Source organism: Elephantulus edwardii, unplaced genomic scaffold (genome assembly GCF_000299155.1).
Source record: "Elephantulus edwardii isolate Elephantulus edwardi_28Jun2011 unplaced genomic scaffold, EleEdw1.0 scaffold00109, whole genome shotgun sequence".
Classification (NCBI taxonomy): Eukaryota; Metazoa; Chordata; class Mammalia; order Macroscelidea; family Macroscelididae; genus Elephantulus; species Elephantulus edwardii.
In genome coordinates, this window is record NW_006399859.1 from 1335806 (window position 1) to 1346180 (window position 10375).

The window sequence follows — 10375 nt, forward strand, 5'->3', positions numbered from 1 at the left end:
AAATACAGTGAGATATTTTCAAATGATGTTAGTGAAAACTTTGATCTTAAACTACTCAAAGATAAATATTGCATGAGTTATAACTTGAAATAGTAAGTCTGATTTTTCATGAGTGGCCTGTTGAAATTGACATTTTTTTACTCTAAAGTAATATTATAGCTTCGATTAATTAATCTGTTAAGCTAAAAACCAGTATATTTGATAAACAGAAACTTCAACTTTTATGAAGTCTTTCTTAGCAATGAAAGACTTCATAATACAAGTTGAAATTTCTTGACAGCATCATGATAGACAATAAAGAGATTGAGATTGTTGACAGCTTCAGTTTGCTTGTCTCCACAAACAACACTCCTGTTAACAGCAGCCAGGAAATTAAAAGATTAATTTCATTGGGAAAACCTGATGTCAGAGACCTTCCAAAGTACAGAAGAACAACGATGTCACTCTGAGGACTAAGGTGTGCCTGATGCAGGCCATGGTCTTTGCAATTACTTGCTATGTATCAGAAAGCAGAACAATCACTAGGGATGATAGAAGAAGAATTGATCCCCATTAAACTGTGGTGCTAGAGAAGCGTATTGACTATATCATGGACTTCTAGGAGAATAAACAGGCTCATGCAGGAGAGAGTAAAACTAGGCTGCTCTTTAGAGGCAAGGATTCTGAAGCTTCATCTGACTTCCTTTGGACTTGTTGCCATGAGGGATCAGTCCTTGGAGAGGGACATCATGCTTGGGAGGCAGGAGAGACAGCGCAAGAGATGAAGACCCTTGATGAGATGGATTGATTCAGTGATTGGGATAGTGGGGGTAGGCATGGATAGCACAGGATAGAGCAGGGCTGTGTACACAGGGTCGCTATGAGTCGCAAGCGACTCAACAGCACTTAACATTATTAAGTCTACAAATAACTGCTCTTAGAATCCTTGAAAATCTGAGAAAAGCTATTGATAAAAAGTGATAAAAATTTTTCTCCTGAAAAACAGATCATAGATATGACTTAGAGAATGCATGAACCCAAAATTTCCCCATAATTTTGGACTGTGTTAAGAATCCATACTATAAATAGCATTTAATGATACTCTACAACCATTAGATTTTACTTCAGTGAGAACATTTTAGAGCAGAAGTGAATCAGGGCAAATTTGGAAGCATCCAGACAGTCTTACTGCACAACTTCATTAATCTTTCCAATTCTCATGGCTATGTCCAAAAATAGCCTTATTAATAAGCAACGATATCAGGTGGAATCTAGCTTTCTTATTTCATTCTCCTCATTATTTTTTTAATATGTCTTTCGTGAGAAAGACTATAGAAATACTTTGAAGTGGTCAGCTTTTACCTTCTGACTAAAAGTGATTGGAAAGGGTGTTTGGATTTCAGTTTCTTTTAATTTTCAGTTTTAGTCTGGCAGCTTTGCCTCCATTCATTCTAGGGGCACAGGATTGAGATGAGCTGCTGCATCGGCAGACTGCTGATGTTATATTACAAAACTGAACTGTTATGGTAACACGTCCCCCACCTTCCAGGTTTCTATCACCACAAGGTCAAGGAGAGGATCAGGGCAGCGGGAGTAAAGAAGGGAGCCAGGTGTCACTTAGCTCTTCTTTTCTATTCTGCTTGCAATCCAGAGGAAGTCTAATCCTTTTTCTTCATAGACAAAGGTGATTTATGCCATTTATGCATCACAAAGTTTCCATCAGCAGTGTGGCTACTTTTCAAAACAAGAAACAGCAATGTAGGGGAAATAATACTAAATTCAATTCTGATTCAAAGTGAGCCTGAATGTCAGAGTTGTTGAGAACAGACAGCTGACCCTGCATTGGGTTTTCAAAAGCAATAAACCACATGGGATGAGACAGCCCAATCCTTTTCCCATAGAGCAGCTGGTGGACCTGAACTGTGCCTAGAGATCAGAGCAGAACTAGCAAAGCTTCCTCTCACAGAGTCGCTGGTAGTTTCAAACTGCTCTCTCTCTCTCTCTCTCTCTCTCTCTCTCTCTCTCTCTCTCTCTCTCTCTCTCTCTGTGTGTGTGTGTGTGCAGCTAAACATTAGAACAGCTAAGTCACCAGGGCTCTCCAAGGAAAGTAAAAGAGGTAAAATATTTTCCTTAAGGTCAGACAATAGAAGAAGAATTCTTAAGGGAGAAAATAAGTGAGTAAATAACAGAGGGTATTCAGTGATCAATCCTGACAACCGCTTTTATTTTAGCTTATGTACATTTATTTTAAACTCTATTAATAAAAAAATGCAACATACCATATACATAAAATACTGAAGACCAACCAGTGTACTGTACCAGAATGCCCGCTAAAGGCATGGCAATTACAGCTCCAGCATAGGAACCTATAGCAGGAGAAAAAGAAAAAAACAAAATTGGATGAGGTGAAATTAATGAAAATTCTTGATTTAATCTTATTTTCCTCCTTTTATTCATTCAACCACACATCTGCATACTCAAGTACATTGCCTATTCATACACATATATCCTTTTGTCCCCATAAAATACACCTGTGGAAATTTTTATTTGGACTTTATGTACTATAACTAAGTACTTTTCAACTCCTTTAAAAGTTTTAGAAAACTTGCCATGAAAAATCTTATGAAAAAGTTTCTCAGGGTAAAACAAACAAAATAAAAATACATATGTATAAATGCGGAGATGGCTTGGGAAATTCATGAATCCAAAACTTTTGGAACATATTAATGCCTCATACTAGAGATAATATTCCACATTATTTAGTACTATTGAATTCTTTAAGATTATTTAATAATGTGCATGCAAACATGGAAAAATCAATTTTTTTAAAGTCCATGAATATCATTTGACACTCTAGAAGAATAAGTTCTGAGAGAAAATAATCAATGTGTGGCTTTACGTGTGAGACCTGGAAATCATTCTATTTTTACCCAAGTTACTGGTAAACTTTCATCCACCATATCACAACTTCACACAGTACTCACCACAGAAAGAAGTGGTTGCCAATCTACTTCTTTCTAGAGGAGGGGCCCATTTGCTCCATATCCCATGGCATGCTGGGTAAGTAACACCCTGTGATGAAGCAAAGACAGAAATCACCATTTTTATTTCAAAGTCATTTGAAAATAAGCATACTTCCTTCTCTGAGGTTGTTTCCTATTGGAAACACAAAATACCTTTAGGAAAACTGCTATTTATGGGCTCTTAACTGCCTCCTCAAAATGCTATTTAGAAAGCTTTAAGCCCAAGGCATTTAAAACATAACCATTTTTTAGTGACAAATTCAAATTATCCTCACACTTCAGGCACATCTTCTATCTCCATTTTATTCCAGATTAAAGAGGACGAAATCTCCATTCAATCTTTAATGATGAATTTTTTATACCTTATGTTATTGTTGTTGATTGCTGTTGAGTTGAGCACGACTCATAGCTAACCTCTGAACAAAGGCCTGAAGCGGTTCTATAGCTATCATCATTTATCAAAGTTCATAGTCATACCTTTTAGTGAGATGTTGAACTCACCCATTCCCAAATAAAAAAGATGACATAGATTATTGGACAGCAGTTGCATTTATACTTGCAATTCCTTTAAAATAATAAGTCTTTTCCTATTAATTTGCTTCTTTTTTAACTTATTTTAAGAAGGAAAGATGTTATCTATAGTTTTTAAAATTTTATCTAACTTGCCTAGAACCTAAATCTCAGTAGGCCAAACTCAAAGTTTTAAATGGTATTCTTTTAACATCTGTAAACTAATGGAAGAATAGTTAAATAACCCAGGTAAGACAAAAAAGTATATTCAGTTATGAAACAGTAAAAGTCCAAATGGCTGCAAAACACCAAAAAAAAAAGGAGTAAGTTGGTGTTATCAATAGTAAAGGATGAACTAAAATATTATTACCACACATATTAATAAAGGCATTTTATGGATTTTTTAATTGTTGTTTTTTAATTAAAATAGTCACTGGAACATTTTTTTAATCCACATCAATTCTGCAGAAGCAGAGGTAAAGCAATTAAAACTGTACCTAACATTGTCTATAGATAAAATACACGATTGCCACCTTGCCCAATGTTTCCTTTATTTTAATGCTACACATACACAGTATAAAAATATTTATTAGTAGATGAAAATAAAGATAATCTGCTCGCTATCATTAACATGCCCACTTGAAATACCATGCTGCAGTTCCATACCTCAACAAGTCCCTGTAAGATTCTAACAAAGATCACACAACCATAATGCACTCTGGCTGCTGATGGGATTAACATATTCAAGGTAGAGGTAAGAAGTATGGCAGCTCCAAAGACCCTGAAATAGAAAGGAAGTCAGAGATAGCAACACTTCAAATTGCTTAACATTTTATATACAAAGACCTAAATTTTTCAGCTCACATTAAACTTTTAAGCTAATTGACCACACAAGCAATTTTAAAATAGATTGCTTTTCTAAAAGAATAAAATATATTCTGAACTCAATTGGCTAACTGCTGAAAATACATAGTTGAACAATCTTAAATCCTATAAAAAATAAAATAAGAACGCACTGTGTCTTGTATCTTCATATATTTTACCCCAAATTGTATACATTTGACTGATTCATTGTATGTTTGTGATCTATAAAATCTACACTGTAAGGTACAAGAGTAGGTTTTTCATGTCCACTTTCATATTCCAATACAGCTCCTGAAAACATGGCACAATATAAACACATAATGAGCGCTTGGAAGTTTTTTAAAGACTTAAGGATCCAATAGTAGTAAATTCAGTTATATATCACATTGTTGTGGTTAGGTGTCATCGAGTAGCGTACAATCCATAGTGACCCTATGAACAAGATAGCTGAACCCTGTCCTATCCTGTGCTGTCCTCACATTGCCTGACAAATTAGAGCCCACTGTGGCAGTCGACGTGTCAATCCACCTGATCAAGGGTCTTCCTCTCCTTCTCAGACCCTCTGCCTTTCTGAACATCATACCCCTTTCTAAGGAATAGCTCCTTCCAGCAACATGCTCCAAGTATGTGAGGCAAAGCTTTATTATCTTTGCCTACAAATAGCATTCTTTCTGGTTGTACCCTTTCCAAAACAGATTTGTTTGTTCTTTTGGCAGTCCATGGAAATTTTAGCACTTTTCTCCAACATCACAGCTCGAAAGTGTCAATTCTTCTGTTATCCTTATTCATTGCTCAACTCTCAGATGCATAGCAATTGATGAGAAAGACCATGGCCTGAATCAGACGCAAAGTGACATCATTACTCCTCAATAATTTGGAGAGGTCCCTAACTGCATATTTTCGCAGTGCAGTATGTCTCTTAATTTCCACACTGCTGGTTACCAAGGGTGTTAATTTTGGATCCATGTAAGATGAAGCTGTTGACAGGTTCAATCGTTTCTCCATCAATCGTAATGCTGTCTATTGGTCCAGTGGTAAAAATGTTTGTTTTCTTGACATTGAAATGCAATTCATATTGAAGGAAGTATTTTTTTTAAGGTCTGCAACAAGTGTTTCAGGTTTTTCTTACCTTCTCTAGCAAGTTATGTGATCTGCGTAACACAAGCTATTGATGAGTATTCCTCCAATCTTATTGCCACATTCTTCTTCATAGATTTCACCTTTTTAAATAAATTGCTGGGCATACAGATTGACTAGGAGAGAGAAACAACCCTGACACACTCCCTTCATAATTTTAAACCATGCAGTGTTCCCTCCTCTGTTCACATAACAGCCTCTTGGTCTAGGTATAAATTTAATATGAGCATAATTTTGTGCTCTTGGATTCCCATTTTTTTCAATGTTTTCCATAACTTGTTATGATCCACACAATCAAATGCCTTTGCATAGTCAATAAAGCATAAATAGACATTGTTCTGGTATTTTTACTTTCAGCCACATTGTTGTTGTTGTTGTTGTTGTGTCCCATCAAATCGCCTGAGACTCATAGCGATCCTATATACAACAGCCCTAAAGCCTGGTCTATCTTGTGCCAATCTTATTGTCTCTGATACACCTACCCTCACTCACTAAATCAATTCATCTCATTGAGAGTCTTCCTCTTTTACACTGTCCCTCCAGCCCCCCTCCACCCCCCCAAGCATGACGTTCCTCTCCAAGGACTGGTTTCACCTTGTAACATGTCCAAAATATTTCAGACAAAGCTTCAGAATCCTTGCCTCCAAGGAGCAGCCTGGTCTCACACTCTCCAGGATGAACTTGTTTCTTCTCGTAGCAATCCATGGTATATTCAATAATCTTCTCGAGCACCACAGTTCAAAGGCATCAATTTTCCTTCTATCATCCCTAGCAATTGTCCTATTTCTGATACATAGCAAGTAATTGCAAATCCACATTAAATCACTATTTACAAAGTCCCTGGAAGCTGCACATACAAAATTTATGAATGGAATAATTTTAAACACCTCAGGAAATCTCATGATTAGATCTTAAAGCATAAGATTTTTAGATGCCATCAGTCAACTACAACTTACAGAGACAGTAAGTAAGGACTAAAGATTAATACCTTGTTCTATCCTGCACCATCCTCACAATCTCTGCCAAGCTCAAACCCAGGATTGTACTCCCTCTGACAGTCTATCCCATCAAGGGTCTGCCTCTCTTTTGTCTCTAATTTCCCTAGCACATGCTCAAAGTATGTGAGAAAGTGTGAATTTATTATTGTTTGGTGTCCTTGAGTCAATGTCCTTATGAGTTAGAGAAAGAAACAATGCCTGGTCTTGTAACATCTTCATGATCTGTGAATCCACTTATTTTTTTCCACATTTTTATGACCATTATGTCATTTCATTTCACTGGGTATTTTTAAAAATTTTTTATGTATCTTGAACTCTACCAAAAATTATGTCTACTTTGAGCAAATAATAGAAATAGTTAATGCTCAAAATATCTGTTCCAGTTTTTGGTGCGAGAGAGGAGGATAGTTTGAAACCCATCTCTAGTGGCATAAAGAAACACAAAGAACTGCTCATAACACACTGCTAAAGACATAACCCATTACCAAGTAAAAGCTATTCTGTCATTTAAAAGGGGGGGGGAAATAAAAGGTTTCAATGACACCCAAACAGAGAAAAAGAAATGTCTCCTTAAAGGGTAGTTTAAGAAAGAATTTCTAGAAGAGCTTTCTTGGGACACACTATCTTTAACAGTCTAAACATTCAGTTCTAGGCATGTTTTCTCAAGTGGAGCATTGAACTTTAAATTCAGGCAACTGTATTGCTTCATAAAATCACTGATTCTTCCAGGGGACACATTTAAATGTGACTATTTAAAGACTTTGTCAGAGTTAGCCACAGTATCATTTGGTACACACAGTCAAAGGCCTTTGCATAGTCAATGAAACAGAGATAGACATTCCTCTGGTACTCCCTACTTTGAGCCAAGATCCATCTAAAATTAGCTACAATATTACTAGTACCACGGCCTCTTCTAAACCCATTCTGCCCTGCAGGCAGTTCTCTGTTGATGTGCTGTTCTAGTCATTTTTGGATAATCTTCAGCAGAATCTTGCTTGCATGTAGTATTAACAATATTGTTCAATGATTTCCACTCTCTGTCAGATCACTTTTCTTTGGAATAGGAGCAGATATAAACCTCTTCTAGTTAGTTGGCCAGGTGGTTGTCCTCCAGATTTCTTGGCACAACTTGGTGAGCATATCTAGGGCAGCATCTGTTTGTTAAAATATATCAATTGGTATGCCGCCAATACCTGAGGTCTTGTTTTTTGCCAAGTCTTACAGATCAGCTTGAACTTCTTCCTTCATCACCACAGGCTCTTGCTCATATGCTGTTTTATGAAATTCTTCTGTGTCCACCAATTCCTTTTGTTACAATGATTCTGTATACTCTTTACATTTTCTTTTAACACTTCCTGGATCATTTACTATTCAGTCCAATGCATCCTTAAGTATTGCAACTCAAGGCTTGAATATGCTCTTAAGTTTCTTGAGCTTAAGAAATGTTGAGCAAGTTTGGCCCCTTTGATTTTCTGACTCCAGCTCTTTGCATATTTCATTATAGTACTTTACTTTGTCTTCCCCACTGCCCTTTGAAATCTTCCATTCAACTCCTTAATATCTTGATTTCTTTCCTTTGCTTTGGCATCTTGGTGCTCTAGTGCAATGCTCAGAGTCTCCACTGACATCCATTTTGGTCCTTTTTCTCCCCTCCTTTGACTTTGTAATGACCTTTTGAATTCTTCCTGGATTTTATTCTTGATATCTTCCCACAGCTCATCTGGTCTTAACTGATCATGCTTATGTGAAACCTAAGGACCAGGAGACAGTAGTCAGAACAGAGTAAGGGAACACTGCATTGGGAAAGGTGTATGCCAGGGATGTGTTCTATCTCCATAACTTTTTAATCAATATTGTTGTTGTTGTTATGTGCCATCGAGTCGCTTGCAACTCATAACAGCCCTATGTACAACAGCACTAAATCCTGCTCTATTCCTTGCCAATCTTACTGTCTCTGACATGCCTATCACCATTATCCCAGTGACGGAATCAATTCATCTCATCGAGGGTCTTCCTCTCCTGCACTGTCCCTCCACCCTCCCAAGCATGAAGTCCCTCCCCAAGGACTGGTCTCTCCTTGCAACATGCCCAAAGTATGTGAGACAAAGCTTCAGAATCCTTGCCTCCAAGGATCAACCTGTCTTCACCCTCTCGAGGATGAACCTGTTTGTTCTCCTAGCAGTCCATGGTACATTCAATACTCTTCTCCAGCACCACAGCTTAACAGGGTCAATCATCCTTTTATCATCCCTAGTCATTGTCCCGTTCTCTGAAGCATAGCAAGTGATTGCAAAGACCATGGTCTGTATCTGACACACCTTAGTCTCTAGACTGACGTTGTTGTTCCTCAGTACCTTGGAGAGGTCTCTGACAGTAGACCAAAGCAATTCATCTTTTAATTTCCTGGCTGCATCATAGCAATATAAAAACAACAAACAAAGGTTGGATATAATTGTTATCCAAGTCAATGTCCATTTAATTAAAATTCTGATTATCAAAGCTCTTCTCCTAACTGGAAGGTCTTTATTTATACTTTTCTTGCGGCCCACAAAGCCAAACTTAAAGGCTTCATTTAACGTCCATTCATACGTTCACATACCAAATCGTGATGGCACAAAGTACTATTTAGAGTAGTACACTGCACTGAGAAGAAGAGGACTCAAGTTAAAGACCATTTACCACACTACACCCACCTATATTATCTCACATAGTCCTCATGACAGCTCTTTTAAGTTGGCTTTACCCTCATTTTATAAATAATTAAATTGATAATAAATACTGACCCCAAAACACAGGAAAACACCCAGACAGTAAGGAAAGCTGAAAAGATCATTGATGGTACAAAATGCTTACAACACACTTGGCTGTTAACTGAAATGCTGGAGGCTCATATTCACCCAGAGGTATGCCAGAAGGGAGACAGAGTAATGCAATTCTGAAGAATCAGTCTCTGTAGATTTTAGGAAGCATTCCTCTTACACATACAAATTCACCATGGGATGGGAAAGAGTAGATTGCAACTCTTCTATTTTAGCAGAGATTAGATTCCAGGGCTTCTGAAATATTTTTTTCTGATATAAAAATGTGTGTTTTTTCATCTACATGATACCACCAGGCACGCAGAGCAAAACAAAGATGAGCTTCCACTTAGTAAGGAAGGAAAGGGCACACAACCATGGTGTGATATATGCCAAAGGCTATAGGAAGACTACAGGCAGATAATAAAAAAAGAAATCCATTCAATTTGGTATCATTAGGGAGCAAACCATTCCAGAGAAATTATCAAGTTAGGCCTTGAAACATGAACACAGAAAAAGAAAGCAAGCAAACAAACAAACAAATGCAAAACTCCAACAAGGTGGAACGCTTACACCACATACCAGAAACTAAGGGTAATGAAAATGACTTGAGTGTAGCAGTACAGGACACTAAGAGAAATAAGAAAATCTATAGGAAGGACTAGGGATAGTTTGAGGGAATGTAGACAGGACAGGAAGGACAGGAGCAGGTTCTCTCTGTCCACAATGTTTTGAAAGTGGGGGAGTTTAGTGTGATCATTGAGGATTAGCCATAATTATGCTTCTAAAATTAAATGAATATGAATCCCACTGAGTTTCAGGTAGGGAGAGTATTTGCAAACTCAGGGAGTCACAAGGTAAGGAGGATCCATTTAAGCTCAGGGAAGGTGGTGACTTAAAGAAACAAGAGATCTGATGGTGTAGAGTGTCTGATGGTGGTAGAGGAAAAAGATGACAAAAATATGGTACAGAGATATTTGTAAGACTTTGTCACTGGTAATTAATAACTGTGTGGGTAGTAAATTGCTTATCTTTTCTAGATTTCTCTTGTTGTTGTTGTTATGTG

At 37.3% G+C, this 10375-nt stretch overlaps 1 protein-coding gene across 1 annotated transcript in view; it reads right to left on the minus strand.

Annotated features, from left to right (window-relative positions):
* Positions 1-10375, minus strand: part of SLC17A6 (solute carrier family 17 (vesicular glutamate transporter), member 6) — a 57063-nt gene that overhangs the window by 16933 nt on the left and 29755 nt on the right. The window contains exons 4-6 of the mRNA XM_006892007.1: positions 4179-4293; positions 2964-3051; positions 2259-2345 (exon numbers count right to left, since the gene is read on the minus strand). Of these exons, the coding sequence (XP_006892069.1) occupies positions 2259-2345; positions 2964-3051; positions 4179-4293 (290 nt within the window). The remainder of the gene's footprint in view (positions 1-2258; positions 2346-2963; positions 3052-4178; positions 4294-10375) is intronic.